The 26,637-nt window shown below is 36.6% G+C and overlaps 1 protein-coding gene across 7 annotated transcripts in view; it reads left to right on the forward strand.

Annotated features, from left to right (window-relative positions):
• sona (sol narae) overlaps nucleotides 1-26,637 on the forward strand; it is a 499,516-nt gene that overhangs the window by 328,282 nt on the left and 144,597 nt on the right. For all 7 annotated transcript variants that reach the window (XM_065223397.1, XM_065223398.1, XM_065223399.1 and 4 more), the window contains one exon: nucleotides 13,980-14,115. In XM_065223397.1, the coding sequence (XP_065079469.1) occupies nucleotides 13,980-14,115 (136 nt within the window). The remainder of the gene's footprint in view (nucleotides 1-13,979; nucleotides 14,116-26,637) is intronic.

A 26,637-nucleotide genomic window follows, 5' to 3' on the forward strand; every position in this document is an offset into this window, starting at 1 on the left:
AGACGACTAATGTATTCCACGACGCACGCGCCATTTCAACAACAAATCCCATTCATTAGCAAGATATCGGCGCTCATCCCCGTTGATAATCGGTCATTGGACATGGACAGCGCATCCATCATAATCCGCACTGTGTGTTTAAACCTGTTCCCAGTCACGTTCTAACATGGACCTGCATCCCAGCATCCGATTAAGTAATATCCCTTATTCATGAGTCTCCTTAGCTAAGATTATGAAAAAGTAAACAGTTATTATCGAATCACCGTCCGACTGACGATGCTTTTCCTCGATTGTAGGTTGCGATTGAAATTCATTAGAAACCCATTTATCATAGAGCAAGAAAAAGAAGAATGACAACACACCAGTAAACTAAACAAGGAACTTGAAGAATGCATTGTCCCACCTGGTCGTCTCTCTGGTCTGGCTGAAAATGCTTCGACGGCTATTAATTATGCATTATAGTCGTATAACAATCTTCGACGACGACGGATGGACGGACAATGTGCATGAATGGACGCGGCTCGGATTAGAAGCAAACACAGAGAAAAGCACCTAATCAAGCAACGTCTATTTACAATGATGGCATCAAAGTTCGAAGAATAGTCTGTGTCCACCGCGTTGAATTGCAAGGACGACCGGTCCAGTGCCTATCGACTTTCGACGGCGGGTCTCGCGCGTTGTGGAATAACTGTTTGTTGATGCAATATACGGTTTTGTTCATAATGATCGGACGACGCCGATGGGTTTGCGAAAGGTTATTGTGCATATTTATTTACGTACACACACCCGGTGGGAGCTTAAGAAGGTCTTGTGTGGTGAGATTGACAACTGCTTGTGGTACTCTTGCGAACAACGACCCCAAAGAGTGCATTTTATTTAGAATTGATTTTAATCGGCGAATGTTCAAATGTAACCAGTTGTATGTTTCTTCCCTCTCATTATAGCTGAACATAAATTTAGGCAAAGCTTGCGAAACATGGGCCCTTATTATGAATTATTAAATACATACATCTCGCATTACATTTGAAAAGGGCCTATCCTCGTTGATCGATTCTCTTCATCGACTTTCTCTTTGGTTTACCACGGCAACATAAACGAATTTCTCGCTAAACTCACAGCACAGTTCGACAGAAGATGATGTTAGCTTGCGCCTGAAACAACACACTCAATCAAGGGGTAATCAACACTGCACACTGTGCCGAAATACATCGTAGCACACTGATCGGCACGTTAGGGCACTCGATGATAAGTATGAGATAGAATATATTATAAAATGGCATCACTGCTTTGATTTGACTTTTTGACAAGCGTTGCTAACGTAGTAAACGTTTGTTTATTCCAATTTTTTTTTTCAAGCGAGAGTATTCTCAATCATAGTAAAAGGTTGCACAATCGGAAGGATTCATGTTTTGGGTCAGAAAAGGCATGCTTACACGCAAACCAAAAATCTATTACAATGAATGTTAGTTCCGTTTCCTATCATCCTCTGTTCATAAACATCGCAGCGAATGTTAGAAGTTGACCTTACAGGCGATGTAATGGTTTTTTGTCTTTTTCATTTCGTGTTCTATCAACGCTTTCGACTATACCAGTAAGCTTGTAGAACGACGCACATTGTAGAACATTGTAGAACGACGCACACACTTGCCTCGAATCTCTCCAGCAGAAAAAGCATACGAAGTCGAGTTTGCGAGAAAATGAGCTTGTTTGCTTTTAGGCTATCCATATACAGGAGCATGGAGAAAGCAGCTGGAGCTGATAATCGAAGCGTTCTTGGTTTGAGTCCAGTCGGCAATCGGATTCCTATTTTTTTCGACATAACTAATTTACCTCACTAATACACTCTACATTTTTCGGTCTCCAATTTTCTTGCATTGGACCGCAGCTAGGTATATCGCATCCTCGGTTCATGCGGTCTACACTAACATCCTCTGATGATGAATCCCACATAATTGTAAGCGAATCTTACATCCCTCGGTTGGGTGTACATATTAACCCCAGATGGCAATAGAATACGGACTGAAAGCAAATTGTATAAACAACGATAATTGCAAAATCCAGTTCCAATTGCAGCATTGATGTACGGTGTCAACCCAGTACAGAACGATCCCGCCATTCTGTAGATGCAACTGTAACCGCATCAGTTTCTCCCGCAGAACCACTCCATTCTATGGGCTGAACGATCTCTGATCGGAATAAAAAAATATTTTCGGTACGTTTTTATTTTTCTAAAAATATTGGGAAAAATTATCAAAAATCCAAGAAAATCAGTTTCTTCCTTAGATTTTTGTCGAAAATTTCATGCAAAAAATTTTTTTCTATCCCATCATGAAAAAAAAATTGACTCTCAGAAAAACCGAAAAGTTGATGTTTTGTGGTTTTTTGAGTCCAACTTTATGCCATGATGACTTATAAAAAATGTTTTTGCACGTGAATTTTCTTTAAAAAATTAAAAAATATGTGATTTTCTTAGAATTTTGATATTTTTTTCCAATATTTTTAGAAAAATCAAAACGTAATTATTTTTTTCGTAGCGGTGAGCTTCCCCTTAAGAAGGATGCTACTAACAGAATTGTGAAGGTAACCACACCGGAGGTAACGGAGCTCTCGACGGAGCCAATCTGAATCGCGCTATTTATAAATACGATCGGAACCACCAGTAGGGGATAAGTTTTTTTTTTTTAATTATTTTTTATAAACTTTATTCTAGAGACTTTTAGCCGAAAGCTAGTCTAGCTAGTCTCTTGGCAGGGGATAAGTATGCAAATCCGGCAAAACCAAGTAAGGGTGAAAGCTACGAAGGAACAACAAGCAAATACAAAGAGAAGGTAGTAATCAAACGTTAGCAACCGGTATCTAGATCCTGGACCAGCATTTGCGAGCTGCTGGAAATTATTTGATGGACGACGAGGATACACGGATTAAAAGCAAAAAGTTGAGGGCCATATGAAAGAAGAAGATCATCAGTTTTTATTTTTATGATGTTAATGAACAATCGCTGGGATTTCCTGGTTCTACTGTTTATTTATTGGGGTGTTTCAAAGTTCAAAACCACGCACGCAGTCGATTGACTCTCCCACCAAAACATGCTTAGCAAACATAGATGAATTCAGTACCTAAAGCAACTGAAGATATTTTTTTTTTATATATATCTTTATTAAGGAGACTTTCTGCCTCAACTGAAGATCTATTGCTGCTTCTACTATCGCCAGTGGGAATTTTAGGTCGAATCCTTCTTGATTTCTAGGTTGTAGCATTGTCCGAGTACCATGATGGTAATGTTGAGGTACCTGTTCGACTTGCCGCGTGGATCATAAGTACAGGTTTCGGCGAAAGTCAACCAGAATGAGAGATGGTGTCCTGGAGGGACAGCTTCTGCCATCACTCACCTTTCTCCTTCTCGTGGAGGAGTTGAACTTAATGGCTGGGAACGGTCAGCGTAGTGTCAGTTCCAGCAGTGGCCGACGATCTCGCGCTTACCAATCTTATCACTCGTTTGACATCGTTGAAGCAAGAGGAATGAATGTTGTAGAAAAACTCACATTTGTGTTATGTGATGCACGTTTTATTTTTCAACAGGACAGGCACAGTCAGGCATGGAAAATCATTTGCATTAATTTTGTGCATTCATTTACATTCATTTGCCCCTAACTTTTTTCATCAACAGAATTCCGCAAAACAATGTATAGAGGTTTTGTAGGTTTTGCTATTAGCTACAATTTTTGTTCAGAACTCAAATCCGTATCTCTTATGCATCACGAATTAGAGCGGGCAGATCTTGTTACTGTTTTTTAGTGAATGTAAAATACATTCACTGAAAAACAGTAGTGGCTTCTGTTCGCTCTGGTTTGTCATGCATAAGAGATATGGATTTGAGTTGCTAACACAAGTTGTAGCTACTAACAAAACATACAGAAACTCCATACATCATTTTGCGGAATTCTGTTGATGAAAAAAGTTAGGGGCAAATGAATGTAAATGAATGCACGAAATGAATGTCAATGAATTTCCATGCCTGTGCATGACGAACCAGAGCAAACAGAATCCACTACTGTTTTTCAGTGCATGTATTTTACATTCACTGAAAAACAGTAACGAATTCTGCCCGCTCTAATTCGTGATGCATAAGAGATACAGATTTGTGTTATGGACAAAAGTTGTAGCTAATAACAAAACCTACAAAAGTTCTATACATCATTAGGCGGAATGCTGTTGATGAAAAAAGTTGGAGGCAAATGAATGTAAATGAATGCATGAAATGAATGTAAATGATTTTCCATGCCTGGGCACAGTGATAATCTTCGTATATACTACACGCTATTTTGAAGATACTCATTTTTGAGCCGAAAATCACTCAGTCCATCCAAAAGGGAAGTTACAGTTACCCAAAAATGAGTAAACAAGTTTTTACTCAAATTTAAGTAAACGTGCTATGGAGAAAACTGGCTAACTTTTACTCAGACCATAGAGTAATCCTTACCCATTTCGATAGAAATGAATGCATGTCCCATGAATGCTTTATATATAAATTATTTCGTCCAGGAAGAATATTAAAAAAATATGAAAATGATAATGCTGTTTTTTTTTTTTTTTTTTCATAGTCACTTTAACACTTTTGGGTCATTCGTGACTTGTCCGGGGGTGAGATTTGAACTCGTGACTTCGGCGTGAGAGGTATGGATGCTAACCACTACGCTGGAGTCGCCCCCAGATAATGCTGTATTTATTGATACCAACCTATTTGTTGGTACAGTTTTTTGGGATTCTTGACCCACCCCCCCCCCCCCTTTGTAGTTTATTAACAGCCCCTAGCTGGTGATAGCTTTCGCTATCCAGGCTATTAAGTACCCAAGTAACAATTAACGTTTTATGAAGTACTACAAGGCTTCTATAGAACAACATTAACAAAACCCTGATCAAGATAGCTTTGCCTTTATTACATACACCAAAACCTCATTAAGACTAGAATCTGTCTAGTTGGCCCACCCTGGAGAAGGTTTTGAAGGGCATATTTTCAAGGCACTTCAAGATTGATTTGCTGCAACAACGTTATATGACGAATGCATTGAGAACCATTTGAAATCCTTATTAAAAGTACAATAAAAGCCATTTAGCACCAATACTTGTGCCATTTGCCTTTGAAGCTTTCTAAGTGCACTAAAAATAAAGCATAAATCCAGATAAAAAGGGATGCATAAATATCGTCCGATCTTGCCAAGTTCATTGTTCAAAAATTAATCTGTCAAAAAACCTCATAAATTTCCTCATCGTTAAAGTGAATGAATTGCTAAAATTATCGAAACTCGTATTGTGGTCTATTTTTAGGTGACAGATTAAATCTAATGTGAAATGTGCTTCGGAAAATCGAAAAAATAAGTCCTTCTTCGGAAAACGTTGATTTGACTAATTATTTTTAATTTAGGAAACAAAATATAGTAATATTTTATGTTAATCATTGCTCACAGCCGAGACAATTTGATGATTCTCGTAATTTATATTACTGCTCATTGATGAATTGATGAGAATAAAGTTAATTTAAAGGAAAAAACATTTTGAAAAACGAAGATTGTAAAAACCAAAGGGAATAATAACAATATGGCGGTAGCATAAACATTAATTTTTCATAAGCCATTTGTGAAAAATCTGTTTTGCATTCATGAAATCGCTAACAAATGCAAAACATTTTAATGCGTCTTTCATGAAGATAATTTGCAGACTGAATTGTTTTTATCTGAAGCCATTTTGCTGGATCCTATTCCGTTAAGTTCTATGACGGCATTAATGGTGGCAAAGTTGCCTAGAAAAAGTTAAACGTCAAAATTTGTTTATCTTTCGATAGTTTTGTTGTGCGATCATTGCAACGATGTTCTACTCCAGCGTTGGATCAACACAATCAACGTGACATCCTTGATAAGGGCAATTCATCTATTGGAAGCAGTTACTCAGGAAGTGAGTCTACGTAACTTGGAACAGGTGGAAGCTCAATCGTTCCCGAAAAGTTTCCTTCTTCCGGATGAGTTTCCTGTCAGCAGTTCTCCGCAGTCCCAGTTTGGCACTGATGCTATTCGGATCATCATCACAACGTTATTTCTGGAGAAGGCTAATATTGACAATATGCTGTGTATTCCGCCCATATATATATATATATATGCAATGTTAATCGTCTAATTTGACGGCTTCCAGTGCTTCGTAAACCGCATTCACTTCGCTCCTCTCAGTCGGCTGTTCTGTTGTTGTTTCCCGATTTTGTCGGAGCTGCCCTCCCAGAAAGTTCTGGAATTGGATTCCTTTTCTCTTCCGTCGACAGCATTGCTGGAATTATTACTCGATTATCCTTTGGCATTTCCTTGTGACTCTCCGTTTGTAAGCCCCATTCGATTATGTTTTTCTCTTCCATCTTTTTGGTTTTATTTGTAAATAGTGGGAGGCTTTGTGATACACTTCATTGACACCCAAACGCATCAATGTATGCTTTTTGATCCCGTTTGTAACCGAACGGTTTCATAATTGCTTTTATAATGATAAAACACCTTTATGGAGAAATTTGTCATGACATTAATAAAACAAATACCAATTGATTTACTGAACAGTTGTATAAAGGGATAGAGTGCTGCATTAAATTCATTTTTTAAATCAGACACTTTCTGATTTTCTCGTCAGACTTTAAAAGGTTTTTAAAACAGCATTGAGTTGAATTACTAATCAAGAATGTTTTGCACTGTTTAATGCTTTATTGAAACTAAAAAGATTACTTATTGCCTGTTAATTCCGCCACAACTAGTGGCCCGACAAGCCCCAACGACCCCACTGATGCTAAGGTGGGGAAGGTCAACAAACAGGGCCGACAGATCGTACACAAAACAGCCATTGAAGAAAGTGCACAGCCGGTTGTTTACCTTTTTTAAAAATTGCCTAATTCTAACGTTAAACCTTGTGTTAGACTACCTTAAAGCTATTTAAGTGCTGCTAATAAACTGGATCAATAGGTACTAGTGACATTATTGAACTTTACCGAGTAATATGTGTAGAATGAAATAAGTGAAAACACAGAAGTTAACCTAAACTACGTTTGCTTACAGCTAATTGCTATTCTATTGGAAGTGCCGATTAATCTAAACCTAAATTTTCTAATTAATTCATACCTTTCTAAACTTACCTAAGGTGAGAACACACAGAAAACCTAGTGTACTTATAACTAAACATATACGTATACCTCTAATAATTACTCAGAGCAAAAGAATATGAAGAAAACCAACACATCCATCATTGCGGTAACGAATCACCAAAAGTGAGTCTACTATAATTAATTGATTGTTCCCGACCTAAGCTTTACCAATCTTCTCAGGAAATTTGTAATCTCTTCCATTCGTTTGCCGTAATAAAACTAACAAAATCTACGGATTCGTTTATCGCCCAACATTGCAGTTATAAAACCACAATAAATCAGAGTGAATACCAAAAGGCTGTTGAATTGTTATTTGGGTAGCTATTCATTTTCACTGCTTCACATCTAAAAACAAATTTTAGGCTCACTGCGCGAAAATCGCCTGCTCATAACTTCAAAGTGCACCATTATTGAATTGATATCAGCACCATTTACCCAGAATCTGGGTAGATTCCACTCATCGGAGCAAAACCAGTTTACTCATTTTTTGACAACTCCATACAGCATGCAATAATGAGTGCGATCTACCCAGTTACTGAGTAGCCTCAAAATAGCGTGTATGAAATATTCACAGATATAGCTCGTTTAACCATCCATGAGAACTTGGTAATGTAAACAAAAAATCTCAAAAGTCATAACTGCAGGATTGCCAAACTCATGGGATACTGAGATCGAAAGCTTGATTGCCACACATAAGCATACTCGGCCCAACGCTTGCCTCAGTTTTCGGCACAGATAAAGTTCTCGGTCAAGGGGTAAGTCACTCAGCACATTGTTCTGAAATTAGAATCGGCACAGCTTGGGCACATCCATCGGTACACCTTCGATATACCTTCGGCACAATCTTGTAGGCATTGAATTGTTGTAAATAAAATGGGAGCACTGCTGGACAACTGTCGTTGAAATTTTTCAACTGTTTTTTTTTTTGCTGTTTGACTGTATTTTCAAGAACATCCTCTAATTAAGTATACCAGAGGAGCTCAGACCAGCAGTTCACTTATACAGCTATCCCCCGAAAAACGAGCTACCCACTGAGTTGCACCCACCGCTTTTTCTCGGCTTTGTTTCAACCAGTCGGTCTGATTTTTTGCATGTGAGTAGTGCCAATGGAGAACTAGTGACTCACAGAAAATCAGAGCACTTGGTTGAAAACCCACCGAGACAAAGCGGTGGGTTAAACTCAGTGGGTAATGCGTTCTTCGAGGGAAAGCTGTAGATCTAAATATGAAATATAGGTTCTAGAGTGGGCTTCAGAAAAACAGGCAGTTAATAAGAACCCATTAGTACCTTTAATTCAAATAATGCTGCAACTCATACAAAACAAACTAAAGTAGTCTATTCATCATCCGCTATAGTCAGTCTCCAACAACGCTCCCCACCGGTTCCAACTCTTTCTGGCCGCTGATAGACCGATGCTTTTCACATCACGAAAAGCTAGGTTTCTGGTCTACCTTTGAGGGCATTATAAAGCACTCAAACACAGGACTTTTATTACCCTATGGAACACAATTCACCGAAATTTCGCACACCCTCCACTTCCCGCGTCATCCTCAATCCAATTTATCCTTGCGATTTCAAACCAAAACATTCAAGGTGTCAGAAATACCGGGTTGCCAGGATGGGTATTTTACAAACAATCGCAGCTTGGTCTATGACCGGCACAATCGACACACCTGCTGCACACTTGAGGCACACTGACAAAAAAGATGACCCAAGATTGGTGTGCGGAGTGACCTACCCCTTGTTCTCGGTACAGATTAAGGTGATACGGCACGTCATGCAACAATGGCTGTCCCCACAATCATTAAATAAACGTGTTTTGGTATGCGTACGAAAGACATCTTCCTACAAAATAGTAAATTACTAATTACATACCTTAAAAAATTGGCCAAAATTGTATGAATAAGATCTGGATACATAGTTGTACACTTTCTCACCAAAATATTTCCAATTTATTCACACATTCGTAATATTTGCATTAAAAAGTACGATCAGTCGATTTTGTTCTACTCTGGGCATGTAATTAAAATAACTGTTTTCACTAGCTTTCACTTCCCAGAACTACACTAAAAACAATTACGACACGTGCTTCTACAAGCACTTTCAAGTTAATTCACTTTTAAAGATGATATTTACTTAAACAATATCATTTGCATCGCTAAAAACGCGAGCCGCGAATAATTTCGTAAGCTGAAACTGTTTTGTTTACCTTTTTCAACACACCACATTACGAAGGTGTGTGTACGAATCCATCTATCATCGTATCCAGTGTTGTCAATTTAATTGAAACAAAGTGTTTAAAAACAATGTTTTTATTGCTTTTGAAGGTTCTTCAACTGTGTTCAATTTAGAAACCATCACTAATACAAATTAAAAACAATTTCTTATCTTGATTTTCCTGAAAAGAAATGGAAGTAAATAAACCTACAAATCTTCTATGGAAAACATATTTGTCAGTTTGGTTGCACTGGTCGAAGCCATCAGCTGATATTAAAAAGGCGGGAAAAAAATGATGTAAAAACATAAACATACACGATAACAAAAAACGTATCTAGCGGCCAGTTCACATTTACCTACTTTCGACTTTGAGTATAATCACGATCATATTCATCTACTTTTGGGTGTATCTGACTTAATTTTGGGTAGAAAGCGAATTTTCAATTCCATAAGATTTAAACACAAGTGAATGAAAACTACTTTGACTCACTTTACCTTCTTTTGGCTTCCTGCAATAAAGAGTCGAGATGTGTGAACATAACTTACTTTTGGGTACTTTTTTCTTACCATGTATCTGGAGATTTAAGTGCTGGAATCATTTTTGGACCGGTCGTGTGTAACCAAAGTGAACAAAGTGTGGCTTTGAATTAATCAACTACTATGATTACTTGACTTGGTTGGCCTTGGTGGCTAGGCGTATGATAGTTTTCTGTATAGAAAGGGATGTCCTTGGGAGGTGGTAGATCGTTAATTTTGGCAAATTGAATAGAAATGTAGTAATGGTGTCAATTGTGGATGATAAATAGACATTCGACCTATTAATAACGAACTCTAGCAGCTATGTTTACGGTAGTTGTGACAGTGCATGATGTACACTCACACCCCTACAGCATCATTGATAATCATTTCACTGACACATAGAAACGAGAGCAAAAAAAGCAAAAAAGCGTGACGTATCGTATCACCTTAAGGTGTGCGGAGTTGAATACCCCTTGCACTTTCATTTGCAGTCGGGTTATTCGCGAAAGAGAAAATCGAAAAAGAGAATCGATCAACAATGATCGGCCCTTTTCTCGTGTTGCGCGAGGCATTCGTGTCGGTCTTCGGTGCCAGTGTTGTATGACAGAGCCTGTCAAATGACATTTTAGTTTGGTATTGCAGTATGATAGCTTGTTGTGCAAGTGTCGGAGGTAAAGGCAGTCGATTATCACAGCAAATGTATCGACTACCATGACCGCTTGCAAGACTGGCCCCAACAAAACAGATTGCTGTAAACGAGCTAGCATTCCACTATTTGCTGGAAAAGAACACCCAACAGAAATCCATTTTCCAATAATACTTTCACATTTTGTCCAAGATTTTTTTTTCCTATTACTCTAGACGTTATAATCTCAAAAGGTCCATTACCTTTATATCCTACATTTCGAGTTGGAATGTAAAACTTTTATCAATTGAAAAATACAGCTATATGAAGAAAGAAGGAATCACCTCCAAGAGAGAAATGGTCTAATGATTTCCGGCAAATATTACCTGCAAAAGACAAAGTTTGGATGCATAAGCTTATCTGCATCTAAAATTTTTAGGTGAGTCAACAGTCAACTCCAAGTTTGAAATTAATTTCTGATCATTAACGACTTGATTTTTTAAACTTTAACCTGTCAAAGAATAGCTTTCAAAGAGAAAATGATTTTGTGAGCATGACTGTTGAAGACGAAGTTATTGAAAAAAATATCTAGTACGAATCAGTCAACTCCAAAAGAGAAATAACTTTTTGAGCGTGAACTCAAGGAAAGAAATTATTTTTCAGCATTTCAGAGAGAGTTTTTGTTAAAACAAAATATTTGAAAAATAACAGCTCATGATATTAAGGCGAAGAGAAATAACTCGGATTGATTTTGATTATCGGATTGTTTTTGTTTTAATTGTTACCTGAAAAAAAAAACAGTCAAATTCAAGAGAGAAATGGTTTGAGAGTATTTCAGTTTGATTTTTCAAAAGAGTTTACCTGTCAATTAAGGATTCAACTACAAAAGGGAGTATTTGAGCATTTCCAGTTTTATATATTTTTTACTTTTACTTGTCAAAGAATAGCTCATAGCAGCGCCGGTGGTGTAGTAGCAAACGTGATTGCCTGTCACCCCAAAAAGGTTGGGTTCAATCCCATTCGGCGCCGCCAGGATTTTCTAAGGCATACAATCTCGGATCAAGCCACTAGGAAAGTAAATCCGTTGGTCTCCGGTCCATGAGTTGATGGGTCGATAGGGTAGGGTCCAGATGTGGGAGCTGCCTCCCTGAAACTTTAGACTAAAAGCCTCTTCTACAAAGTTGTTCCTAATAGTTAGGCCCTCATTTTTATGACAATGAGTTCTAGGGTGGTTCTTATTATCATTAAAATCAAGAATCTAACTTTTTGTTTGAAAAAATTAAAGTATACATTCTTCGGCAAAGTTATAGCTGAGCTAATTTCAAGCAACTTTGTTCAAAACAACATTTTTGTATCTCTTAAATTGGCTGATTTAGAGCTATTTTCTTGAATTGAGTTAGGGTGGCGCTAAAAAAAAACACTTATTTTGCTCTAGTGTTCTTGGTTCAAATTTCTCAGCAAAGGTGTCTTCGAATGACTTTTAGATCTTTAAGAAGGCGCAAATTTTTGCTGCAGAAAGTTTGTCATTATCTTTCGCCGATCAAGAGTTATTGACTTTTTTGTATTAAAAATATGCACTTTTCAAATGTTAATATCTCTGGTTGGGGCAAACAAAAAAAAAGTTTTTATACGGCATTTCAAAGAGCGTATGTTATTCTCAATAATATGACAAAAATTGGCGGTATTTTATTTTTTTAAACTCGTATAAAATCAATTCGAATTTATTCATTTTTTACTATATTTGGGAATATCTTTTTTTATTAGAAGAGATACAGACAACAAATTTCGCTATAAAACATTCGTTTAAAGAGTTTTAAAAGTTTCTAGAGGATGACTTTCATGAGAAATTTGAAATAAAAATGTTAGTGCTAAAAAACTATTATTTCCAGGAAATCCCTAAGTCAACTCCTAAAAATTACTCTAAAATGAGAACGTTAAGAGATAGAAAAAAAAATTAGAATTCATTGTCATAAAAATAAGGGCCTTACTATAAGAAACAACTTTGTAGAAGAGACTTTTAGTCTAAAGTTTCAATTTCAGGTTCAAAACATATCATTCCACCTAAATCTGCATTCTGGACCACTGTGCATTGGTACTCAGTACGGAAAACAAGATCGACAAGACAAACAAACCAAAGGAAAACATATGTATGTTTAAAGCCCTCTCGCTGACAGGGAATCTATTAGGATTGACAATGTAAAAAACACAATAATTTAAGCTACCAGAATCACCCAATACAATATATTTAGATACCTTGTATAAATTGGCTTGTTGTGAACATACTCGACCGTTTGACACATTTCAAAGAGGTGTAACCAAAGTCGCATTACAAATGCTCGCTAAACTATATCCGAAAAGATCCAATTACGATTAGAAGCAACTGTCTAGGTCGCAAACAAATTTCATAACCAATCTTGATTGCATCGATATACCATTGCCTCCCGTAACTGCTAGAATTGCAGATCCAGCACCTCTCACGCTCTATTCAATTAACCTCTCCCTGGGATCCACCAGTCAATTCTTTCGATTCACCTCCGAAGATATCCATCACTTACTTAGTAGGCGCAGACAAAAAAAAACGGCGATCGCTAATAAACCGCTGGAGCCATCAGCATGGTTCAATCAAGATCACGATCTCCGTCCATGAATGCCAGCATAAGCCTGTATCGTTACCGTCACCACATTTCGCAAGCGCCGCCATTCGGAGAACTGTGCCCAGACCAGCAAGCAACATATGCCAATAAATCATTCGAAATGTCTTCTCACTCTCAATCACCCACCTAACAGCCAGCGCCGCACAGCCGCACGAGAAATCGATACCGAATTTCTACAAACTGATCCTCTTCTCCGAGCTCTAGAGCATACGCGTTTTGCATTAACCATAGGGTCGAGAACCGCTTTCGACATCCTAATGGTAATCAATTTCAATTTTTCGGTTCGTTGGTCTCCGAGCTCCGCAGCATAGCACGGCTGGATCGATGCACTGCACATCCAAGAAGATCAGAAAGGCTAAATATTTCACACACACGCGAACCTGCTTGGCTCGGCTGGCTGGTTGCCGCTGGCTGACTGGGAGCGTAAAGATCACGATCTTTGGATCTTGAAAGAAGCGAAAAATCTCCCACAGAGCAACTGCGATTTTCGGCGCAGCTCTCGGAAAAGGGTAATTGGAGAGTGTTGTTTCTTGGTGATGATCGTCGTGCAAGGTCGTCCGTCCTAGCGTTCGGTTGATGCAATGCATGGTTCAGATCATCGGTGTGTTTGGACTTTGGAGCAGAATGGGAAATCGAAGGACGTCGATCGCACGACGACCTTCCGCTTCTTGTTGCTTGGGGATTGCTGAATGTTCTTGCCTTGAGAGTTGAATCCAGAATGAAGCCTCTCACTAATGTGATGTTGTTAAATGGATCGCAATACTAAAATTGGTTTTCTGTTTTCTTTTTCTTCTTGCAGGAGGGTAGTATAGGACATGAACTTGTGATAAAACCAGTGCCAACCGACATCTCCCGGGCGGAGGACGGTAGTGTTCATCATGTTATTTATAAGCGAACCGTGTCAGAGGAACACCACGATCATGCCAGTGATTACGGTAAGTATCGAAGTTACTTTAAGGGTCTTTATACTGAGCGTGTTTCCACCGGATTTTGTCGGTCGAGTTCTTAATGTTCTTCAAAGTAGAGATTGAGCTGAGATTGACTTCACAACATCTTGTTGAAGTATCTAGAAAAAATGCCAGTTAGGTTATTGGTTTTGCAAGATCAACGATCTAGAAGCTTTTTTTTTTAACTAGTTCGTTTATTTGGAAGGCTCAATCGCGTTAGCTTTACGGAGCCGATAGTTCATTGTTCTTTGTTTGTAACAAAATTCACTTAATTCTATGTCTAGTAGGAGTTGGGCCGAATACTCGCGGCTTACCCGAGGTTAGAGAGGTACATTGTCGAAGGATAGGATCAGGGGAGGATCTTGGGGGTAAGGTTTCGTTGTCTCATCAGAGCGTTGTCGCCAGTATAAACGGTAGTGTGGTTTTAGTTTCGTCTGGAGTTCGACCGGTTATGGTGACCAGTGGGCGACGATGAGACTCATCGAGACGGGGGGACAAGACAAACAAAATCTATTAAAGAGCGACAAAAGACAAAGTAATTAAATTCTTATACTAGACATTTGAAGAAACACTTAAGCCGACTGCATATAGCAGATATCGCTAGATTCCAACACGTCTCTGATAGGAACATAGGATTGTCTTCCTTGGGCCTTGAGAGTATTCAAAAGTCGCTCTCTGGTGCCGTCATTATCCGTACATAGCCAAACTGCGTGATCGATGTCATCGTAACCGTTTCCACACCGACAGATGTTGCTGTCCACGAGGTTTATTCTATTGAGATGAGCATCTAGAGATTAGTGGTTGGACATAAGTCTACTCATCACGCGAATGAAGTCACGACTTAAGTCCAAGCCTTTAAACCACGCTCTCGAAGAAACATCAGGAATAATTGAATGTAGCCACCGTCTAAGATTTCCATTATCCCAATCGGTTTGCCAGCTTAGATCTTGAAGATATTTTTAGTGTAAGATCCACATTTTGTTTTTAGACCATAATAAACAAACGGAATGACCTTGCACCAACAAAACCTAAAACCAACCAATGGACTTTAACATACAAAAAGAAGAATTTTAATTTAATTCAATTTGATCGCATCCTTCCGAAGCACCAGCCTGACGTCAGACAGTTACGATTTTTGTGGATTTTCAGCTTCTCGATGTTGTCATCTGCACTTTTTGCGATTAACGAGTAAACTGAACTCAAATTTGGGTCGATCTCATTGGCCTTGTATGTTCAGCTTGTTCAGCTTGTTCAGCTACAGGCTCGTGCTCGGCGTTATCTGTTGTCGTAGGCATACCCAGACAACCAGTATGCACGTATATCAAAGTTGTTTCTTTGATATACGAACATATATGCAAGCAAACAAATCGTATAGAATGCTATACAATTGCTTATACATACGTACACAAGACGAGGCCATATACGTGCATATTAGACTGATGCAAAATTTAAAATTTTCACTGCACAGTGCGGTTCCAAATTGGGTCCTGCTTAGCCTCCCAAAATTTGAACTATTTTAGTAAGAAACTGACTTGGCACAGTTTATATGGGAATTACTATGGGAAAACTTATGTTTTTGATCATATCTATCTAACAATTCACCACATCACTATGCTTTTAAAAATGATAGCAGTGATTATATTTTCTCAGCTACAACTTTGTTGAAAACTACTTTTCAATCAAATGGAAGAAACAAAAGTTATTAATGATTCAAGTCACTGATGATGATTATGCTCATTCAACTGTTCAGCAGGCAACATTGGTGTTTCTGGTGCGAAGAATAGAGCACAAATATTATGGCTACTATGTGACACTGCAGAATCCAGTGTTGCCCACAAAACAGCTGCTTGATCATGCCATAAGATTATCAATCTCTTAAACAGTTAATAAAAATTAATAATAAATAATTTGACATTTGGCTGAAAAACAATATTCCGCAAAGTTGTAGCTTAGAAAATTTCCCGTAAGAATAGTTATAGAAATTTTCAAAAAAGCAATATGGAAAATGAGTAAACAACAAAAAGTTTGGTTTACCCATAGTAATTTCCATATAAACTTCGAATAATTTGTGCCAAGTCAGTTTCTTACCAAATGAGTTTGAATTTTGGGAAGCTAATAAGGACCTGCTTTGAAACCGTTTGAGCTCTGTGGAGCGAAAATTTCAAATTTTGCATCAGTCTAGTGCTCATTTTAATTTATTTTTAAACGAGTTAATTTAACATCACATACGATTTAAACTGTTAAAACAAATGTAATTTGAAAAGCATTAGATCGTAATCCGATTTAGCTTGTGATACAGCACGATGAAAAAATGATTCATCGAAAATTTGCATTCTGTACGAATTAACTTAAACATAATGTGATGTAAGTCATTATCATATGCAATGCACAATGCACAAATTGTGATACGACTTTTGGTTGTCTGGGTAACTAGGTTGTTAAGCTGGGGAGGGACATTGCCCTAGCTGACTAGACATAAACCATTGGTAGTATAGGGAGGGGAATTACTTTAGTCTATTACTTTTATTATTTCCTAGTACTAATACCAACTATTTATCGATAAAATGTTCATGGAAAATATTAGTGTATCTTAGTTTTTTTTTTCAGAAGCCTTGAGAAAATGTCATGATTGTTTAACACAAAACCATTTATCCTACGATGACCCGTTTGTGAGTAATGTAATTTTAGTATTACCACATTTTGAAATAATTTTAGTTTTACAAGAATCCCTTTTCACGAGAAAAGTTTAATGTATTTTTGTTATCTTACCCAGGTAACCACCAGGCATTAGAATTTGCAGTATATCAACCTGATATTCGCATTGCAGCTGCTACTTGCTGGATATAAGCATTTTAAATGCATATCTGTTGTAAATCAGCAATTAAAACACACAATAGGGGCAAATCAGCATTGCCAATGCTTCGATGGTAACGAGGCATGGATTTCCGGTTCCTAAACGTCACCCTGATTCCAAAAATACCAAATATTGTGGGGTATTTGACAATATTTTCAAAAACCTCTTTTTACGAAGTAAATCCCAAATAACGAGGTTTTTTTACGAACAAATTCGATTTACGAACCCCCGGTTTGGTTCGTAAATGGAGGTTCCAGTGTTTATAATTTCCTATTCTATACAATTTTCGATTTTTTTTTTTAATCTCCCCATTAATGATCCAAAGAACGGTGGGACAAAAGAAGAATGTGTTTCAGCAATATGTACTTCCATAGAGAAAAAAAAAACATTCTTTACATGATTCAGTTGCACTATTAATAGGAATTATGTTATCACAGTTTCATAGCATTCTACAAGTCTAAATCATGGTCTACAGAACCCTCATAAAACCAAAATTGTTACTTGGGTAGCGTACTTTTTTTCATTATATTAACACTTTAACTTTAACACTAGTGGGTCATTCGTGACTTTTCCGGAGTGAGATTTGAACTCGTGACTTTGGCGTGAGAGGTATGGATGTTAACCACAACGCCGGGGTCATCCCCACTAGGGTGCTTAATTTTGATAAAAGAGATGAATTTCTAATAGGCTACCCTCCAGTTCGATTCACTGTTACGTTTGATTAGCATCTTCCGGCAGTTCCCAATGATCCCCTAATGGTCCATATTATAGTTGATAAGACGTCTACAAATGGTTTCGAAAAAAGCAGTTTCAGGAAATGACCAATTTTTCGGAAATTCCCATTCTTCCGAAAGAGATTCTCAGCTAATATTTGCCAACCACAAAATCGTAACAACTTTAAATCTGGCCAAAAATATAGCAGTTTTCTAGGAATAGTTCCATGAAATGATAACTTCGCAATCGGAATATTTTTTTTACAACCACCATGGTACAAATTATGCTAAATTTTGACCCTTATGCCATCATTTGGCAACTTACAACAAGCACTGCGAAACTGTTGACTTTACAATGGCAAAAACCAAACTAAAACACCACTTCAATTCGTAATGTTAACACGTAAAAATAGAATATTTTTAAGGCAAACACTGCTTTATATATTTCATATGTTTTTTTTTTTTCATATGCATGACTATTAAAAAACAAAGAATGTAATTATTAATGTAACAAAACTGTCTACACATGATTGACGACAATAAATAAATAAAATATCTAAGCGAAATTGTTCCCTCCTACGATCAAAATTTCAAAAGTTACAGTGTCCGGATTAATGTGGATACAGACCTTACAGCTAAAAATTAGATGAGGGGAGCATTTACGCGATGGTTCAAATTCAGCTTTTGATTCTGTACATGGGTTTTTCCAGCTCAAGTGGGTCACCACCACAGTCGATTTCACCGATTTGAGCCAAACTTGGCCAAAACACTTATTTTTGCATTCTGAACAAAGGCCTTTTTTGCTTTTACTCTGAAGTGCCTAGATCCCTCTCGGCTACAACCCTGGGTTTTCTAGATCTTAAAAATTTTATTTTTCAGAAGGGATTAGTCTACAACCAAATGAGCTATTCGTGATCTTAGGACGTCAATTTAAAGGTCTTTCAATGTAGATTCGTATAGGTGTTACCACATTTTGATTTTGTTATAGTAACAACAGTAAATTGGTAGGGTATTGGAATTTGTTGATTACTAATTAACTGCAATGGACAAGGGAAACCAAATAGAAGCTCTTTAAACTGACTTCAGTAAAGCGTTCGATAGACTTGAAGTTCCAATGTTGATTTTAAAATTAGAAAAAAATGGGAATTCAAATGAAACTCCTCACCTGGATTAAGTCATATTTAACGGACCGTCAGCAAATTGTAAGATCCAGCGAGAAAAAAATCTCACCCAATTCAAGTCACGTCAGGAGTTCTACAGGGCTCACACTTCTTTTCATATTGTACGTTAACGACGTATCTCTTATTATGAAAAATCTCAGAATGCTTATTTATGCTGAAGACATTAAACTATTTTTAGAGATAAGAAATGATGATAATATGAATACGTTTCAGAATGAAGTTCATGTTTTTTATACGTGGTGTTGTAAAAGTTTGTTGGAAACAAATGTTAAAAAATATAATCTTATAACTTACAGTAGAAAACTAATCAAACCAGATATTCGTATTACATTAGGTAATCAAATTATTCAAAGTTGTGATAAAATAAGAGATTTAGGAGTTATTCTTGATTCTAAACTAATATTTGTGGATCATTATAACACAATAATTCATAGAGCAGACAATATGCTTAATTTCATAAAGCGTTTTGATTTCCACTTTGAAGATCCTTACACAATTAAAACACTTTATGTTGCCTATGTGAGGCCAATATTAGAATATTGCAGTGTTGTTTGGTCACCTTATATGAATAGGCATGAAGAACAAATAGAGTCAATCCAAAGGCAATTTTTATTATACATATGCACTACGTAAATTGGGATGGACAGAATTTCCTCTCCCATCTTATGAAGCTCGTTGCTTGTTAATCAACATTCAGTCATTGAAAAAGCGTCGGGATTATGCTATGGTCTCTTCCGTGAACAATATTGCTTCGCAACGCATTGACTCAGCTTATTTATTATCAATACTTAATTTCGATGTACCTTCTGGTCAATTGCGTAATCGAAATTTGTTTGCGGTAGATCGTCACCGCGCTAACTAAGTGAAATATGGACCGATGAATCGGATGATGTCTATTTATAATCTACACTGTGAAATGATAGACCTAAATATGTTGCCCCTAAAACTGAAAAAATATTTTCAAGCACTGCAAAATCATAGATAATATGTTATAGTGTTATTATGTAGTCTACGTTTTTTTTTATTGACGAATAAATGATTAAACAAATGAATGATATGAATATGAAATGAATGAATGATACCGATAGGTATCCCAATTTTCAAAAAATGGCATATTTTCACCATGGGTGGGATTTTCTATTTATTAATATTTGAGGCTCAAATTTGCTTCACACTTTGGAAAACTCTCCTAGTATATGTGTTTCCAAGGACAAATGATTTGAACAAATAGTTTTTGAGATATGACCAGATGAGTGAGAGGTAGTTTTGAGCTTTTATGGTGAAAAAATCAAAGCTATTTAATATTTATTTACTATTCCTTGAATTCCTTCACGCCGATGGCATATAATATTATTTTTATGTTATTTTTCAGATTTTCTGAACAGGTTCTCGTTGCATGAAATCATAACTAGCTTATTTATTTACTTCTGTCCATAATTTTATTGTGGTCCTAAAAGTGAAAAAATACGTTCCTATGGGATACACAGCCAAAACGTAGAGCTATAGAAGTACGATGAAATCAGATATATTAGTAAGTATACACAATTTCAGTTATGGATGACAGCTGCGACTTAAATAATACCCTTATATAAGCAATGATTTTGTTTTTAGATACTATCTCCGGAGCAAGAATGCTTTTATTTTATTATGGTTATAAAAAAAATGTTGAGCCTTTATTTTTCATTTTTTGAAAACACACAATCCATTCATGAACGTAACTGTCATATTATTCTTCTACGCATTTGAAGCTTATTGCTTATTGCATATATTAGCTTATTGCGTGCTCTCAACTTAGTGTTTTATCTTATCTTTCTTTATTAATGAAACTTTTAACCATCGGCTGGTTCAGCTCTGTCAACTTAGTGTTCTAGATGCAGTTATTATTTAAGCGCTTTCGATGCCAATATCAGTGCATGAGTTAACTGTTAACGTAACTGTCATGTATCGTCAGCAAACCCATAGTTGAATGGTAAACCATTATGTAGCATGTTTTTTTCTGCCATCTTTATCCACCCACCGGTATTTCTGTCTTTTGACAAATCTAACTATTTTATTTACTAGTGCTATTAGTTATCTACAATTAATCGGTTCGATTGGTTAGAGGACAACCGAGAAATAGCAATGGTAAAATGGTACCACCCCCCGCGCTATTCGGAGGATGGTACTCATTTTACATACTAGCGATTCGGTTTTACATAAATATCTGTTTGCTACCAGCCAAGCGAGATGAAACAATTTTTGTAGTGCTCCCATCGTTGAAAATATACCTCTTCTTATATCCTAGGCGAATTTTGACTTCTGAGCACAAACACAGCTTACTACTTGTTTTGTTTTTAAATTCTCTGAATGGTGCAGGTTCCCCAACTTGAATGCGAGCAAACCTAAAAATCTATACTAATTCTTAGACATAAATATAAGTCTGTTCCTGTGCGTCGGACAATACAAATTATTTTGAATCGAAAGTGCATAACTGCTGGATTTGTTACATGGTAGAAGATTCAAATTATAATCCGTGGCTGAGTTTGTGCAATCTGATGTTAGTAGTTTTTATAACTTCAACTTCCCTTTAATTCAAAAGCACAATGGTTTGTTCTATCGGCAATGCAAAAAGATAACAATGTTCAAAAGAATGTCAATATCGTTCTTCACAATATTATACAACATTATATACAGTGGCTACCTAATAAGAATCCTGCCCAGAGCATTTGTAAAATAACATAAAAATATTATTTTGCCATCATCGTGAAGGATTAAAAAAAAATTAAATCACATTGATTTTCCACCAGAAAAGCTAAAAGCTACCTGTCACTCATCTGGTCATATCTCAAAAACTATTTCAAGCATAACTTTTCAAAAGGACGTAAGTCGCAAAAATAAACAAATCGATATTTTGCATCTAACCGAATATAAAATACATGCTTTTCCTAAGAGTTAATGAAAAACAAGGTATGAAATTGTAATGCATTATGGAAAATATATTTAATGAACGCCCTATGTGATCTTCTTTCATTTTTTTTTAAATGGTGTTGATACACCCTTTTATTGTCAACATGGCTTAACTGTTAAAATTTTATGATAACACAAAAACTGCAGATACGCTCACAGTGAAGCATCGTATGTGAAAAAAACAAAGCAACCACTATCAATCAGCAAATGCGTCAAGTTTGTATGTTTGTTTTTGTATTTCCGGGAGCAATATGTTTATTATTTCAAAAGTATTCTAATAAAATTGCACTTTAATCTTGACTTTAATATTGATCTTCACATACCAATCTGACCAGCGCTTTCTTAATACGAAAAACACAAAACGTATAACCTCTGACTGACCCTCTCATCTCCACTTTTAACATCGATTATTTCACAACTCTGAGTAGTTATGTAAATAAACCAACCAACCGACAATTCCTCAATGATTTTCGAGCTGCCGACGTATCTTCACTGCAAAACAAAAACCGGTGTATCTGATTTGACGTATGTGAAAACCCTTCTGTCAAATAGACGAATCATGCAGGGTGTATGTAACAATCAAGGTGTGATACCGACGAATAAATCAGGGTGTATGTGAGTAGTACACAAGTAAAAGGTGTATGATTTTGTTTTATCAAAAGTCTTGTCCGTGTTTGCAAAACTCGACATTTTTCACAAATCTCTTAAACGCTATCCCTTTATCCAACAAATAGCACAAACAGATTTAAAAAAATAGCATTAACTTTTAAATAGCATTTAATAATCTCATATAGACATTGCTATCCAATGTTTCTAATTTCCTATCCAATGTTACATACGTCCTTTTGAAAAGTTATGCTTGATTTGTCCAAATCATTTGCCCTTGGAAACACATAAAGTAGAAGAGTCTTGGTGAAAATTTAAGCCCAAAATATTAGGAATTAAAAAATCCTGCAAATGGAAAAATAGGCAGTTTTTTTACTATTTGGATACCTGCCGGTAATCAGCCATTTTACTGTAGTAACTATAACAAAAACAAAATGTGAGTACACCTATAAGAATCTACATTAAAAAACTTCAAATTGACGTTCTAAGACCATGAATAGCTTATTTGGTTGTGGAGTAATTTTTTCTGAAAGATGATTTTTTTTTAAATCTCGAGGATCCAGGGTTGTAGCCCAGAAGGATCTAGGCACTTTAGAGCAAAATCAAAAAAGGTGTTTGTTCAGAATTTGTTTTCTTCTTTATTTAGGAGATTTTTAGCCGTAGGCTAGTTCATCTCGCCATTTCAAATTCTGAAAAGTGACAAGTTTCAATGCAAGTATTTCGGTTAAAGGTCACGTGAAGGCGGTCTGGTTTCTTCACCATTTTTTTTGCGTTTTCTTGTACTTTCAATTGCTCAAAGAATGGCCTGCTTGTTTTTGCCCATTTAAAAGTTATTGGTATTGTAAGTTGGGTAATTTTCAACACAACACAACTTTTTTTTTTCTAAATTGTTATGAAAGTCATCTTTGAAAGACTTTTTAAGCATTTAAAGACGCATTTTTGCCACAAAAAATGTCTGAATATCTTTTTTATAAAATAGTTGAACCCAATTATATTAAAAAAAAAAACACTAATTTATCCACCAATGGTGAGATCTGACCGTTTTTACTAAATGGAACTGGCAAATTGGGATACCCGGAACATGTCCGGTTGTGGCCAGTGTGGTCCTGGTTTTTGAACTCGTTGCAGGTCAGATTTAGTCTAATGGCCGTACAATCAGGAACTTACTCCGGTAATATCTCCGGAACCAGTTGACCGATTCAACAACCATTCAATAGCGTTCCATGGGACTATGAAGCCTTTCATTTGTCGCGTCAAATTCAGTTCAGTCACTACCAAGAAACACGAATAATTTCGTTACACACACAAATACATGTTCCAAACGCGTTGATCTGAGTCGATTGGTATATGACACTCGGCCTTCCAGGGCCCCAGCAACTAATATATAACAAATGAACATCTTAATGAGGTTTAATATAAAACTTTGTTTTTTTTTATATTAGGGTAATTGATTCTGGTTGGACCAATTTTTTCAATCGCTGATTTAGTCAATCTTCGCTAATTTTTTATTTTCAAAGATCACTTAACTATCATAAAAAACTCTTTTTCTTCAATTTGCATGCGAGTTTTATTGAACAAACTTCAAAACAATTGAGTTTCAATGTGTTTTCAAAACAGTTCACTTTCCACGCATTAGCTCGTCATCATGCCTTACTTTCAAACATACAAAAAAGGAATATTGTTTACATTTATTTTTATTTTCATGCAGTAAAATACTGCTCTAAGGTGTAAACAGCACGTTAGTACGTCATTTACTAATTGGTTTCACTAAAATGTTTGAATAATTGACGAAATTCGAATAGATAAATATGATCATGGTTGGACCTACGCATGATGATGGTTGGACCTATGTGTTTCCTAAGACGGCCGCTAGGTGCGCTTTGGTTTGTCTACATCCTTCATGCGCACACACTAAAAAAATCTGAATTTTACTGGTCATGTAAACATCCATGCATGCAAACATTCATGCATGTAATCTTCCTTTTCACGTAAACTAGCAGCTTGCAAGAAATGTTGTAAACAAATGTGGAAAGTTGCATACAATATATGGAATATTGCATGACATGTCTCATAAATTTACACGATTTGTAATGTAAATTTATATGATTTATGACGCTCCATTTATGTGCATCATAGTAACGGAAATTTACACTACTTTTTTTTAGCTGTGCAGCTGATTTGAAATTCGATTTCGTTTTGGCCGAGTGATCAGTTTCATCGATTGAAAAAAATTCTAAAGAAAAGAGTTATACGGTCGAAAATATTCAAGAGGCTGTTCTTTTAGTAAGAAATAAATCACTTACCGAGTATCAGGCACAGAAAAGGTACAATATTCCGAAAACGACACTTCACGCAAAAATTAAGGGAAGCCACGGCAAGAAATATGGAAGGGAAATAGTGTTGAGTGTTGATTTGGAGAACCAGCTAGGGGATTGGGTTTGTATGTGCGCTGCTTCTGGCAGTCCCAAGACGACCAAAAAGATCTTGGAAGCTGCTAAAGACCTTGCGGCACTAGTTGGGCGTAAATTTAAAGGAGAAATTCCATCGTCAGGTTGGTTGAAAGGGTAACCATCGACTTCCGAACTACCACGAAAACGCCGAAAGAATCTATTAATATGAATTTACATTAAGCTTTTCTCATACACCTTCTGTGTGTGAATTAACTTGAAATAAAATGTTAACAAACTAAAAACTGCTAACTGAAACTTATTTCCGAAAAAAAAAAACTCCTAGGAGAAAAAAAACTATAAAACCGGAATTAAGTTCTGATATTCTGTCATTTTAGGCCCCTAAATTCCCCGGGGGCACCCAGAACATGCTCGAAAGTGGGCAATGTGGTCCAAGGCACTCAATTTTGTTATTGATCTTGTTATCGAATTTGGAAGTAATGTGAAGTGTCGCATGATAGGTTTTATTCCTTCCATATCAAAATTGGGTCCATGATCCATATACCCTGTAACTTTTTCCGGCCATATCTCCGGAACCAGTTTACCGATTCCAAAAATATTTGATAGCTTTCAATAAGACCACAATACCTATAGTTTGACGTTAAAAAAATTCCAAATCGGGTCAATGATTTCCGAGAAAATGAGCCATGATGAAATGATGAATAGCTAATGCGTGGAAAGTAAACTTTTTTAAAAACGAAGTTAAACTCAAATTTCTTGATTTTTTTTAAATAGCAAATTCATAAAAACTGTATAAAAAGGGTTTTTTCATGATACCAATAAGCTCTAAACAAAGTTTTTGAGCAAATATGGGCTAAACTAGCATTTGCAAAAATAGGTCCAACCAACATCATTATTCTTTGCTGAACAAAAACGTTTTATAAAATCATTTGTTCATAATATTTAACTTTTTATGTTATTATTAGAAACAAGAAAGGTAGATCTTTCTCCAAATCACGCATTTTTTATAATTATATGTTGAATACATAAAAAAAAATAGGACATGAATATTGACGTCGTGTGAAACCGGCCTAAATAGGTCACTTCAAAGAGTGATTGGTATTACAAGACATTTTAAGTAACAAACTATGGTATTCTAGCATCTGGTTTAAGCGTTGATTATTCCACGGTGCTCCTCTTTCCGTTATTATCAAAAATTGAGTTCCATCAAAAGAATGCATAACAATCAATTCGATAGATCATTCCGCATCTTTGGAACAAATTTAAAAAAAAAACTACATGGGACAGCCCTATGGGGTTGTACGCAATGGTGACGTAGGACAACGTGGTCTTATATAATAAATCTTTTTTTGTTAACAGCAGCAGAAGCTTGTGTATTGTGTAGGAATAGCAATTTGAGCGGGGTTCTCTTTGTTTATACTCTTTAGTATGACGCGCTTGACACAGATGGCCTACAGCGACTCACGAAGAGCTACTGATTCCAATCAATAGCGGTGCGGCTTCTTCCTCCTTCTATGGACTCTTGTGGGCTGCAGTTCGCTGCTTGCAGGCAGCCTTTCGTTGTGTACTGGTGAACAATATTGAACGCTACGCGCTGAAAGTACTGCTGATGCCGACGATCAGACACCACCACACAGGGTGGTTGGACTGAATCCGATCAGCAGTTGAGGGCAGCCTTGATAGCTAGCTGCTTGTGGGGAGCCTTACGTTGTGTACTGGAGTACACCACCACTCACCACGCGGTGATTGAATAAACACTGTATGGTGAGACCGGATTGAATTCAACTTTGAAATCTGTGCTA

The sequence above is a fragment of the Ochlerotatus camptorhynchus genome, unplaced genomic scaffold (assembly GCF_037179485.1).
Source record: "Ochlerotatus camptorhynchus isolate MF236.1 unplaced genomic scaffold, CSIRO-AGI_Acam_v1.1 ptg000192l, whole genome shotgun sequence".
Classification (NCBI taxonomy): domain Eukaryota; kingdom Metazoa; phylum Arthropoda; class Insecta; order Diptera; family Culicidae; genus Ochlerotatus; species Ochlerotatus camptorhynchus.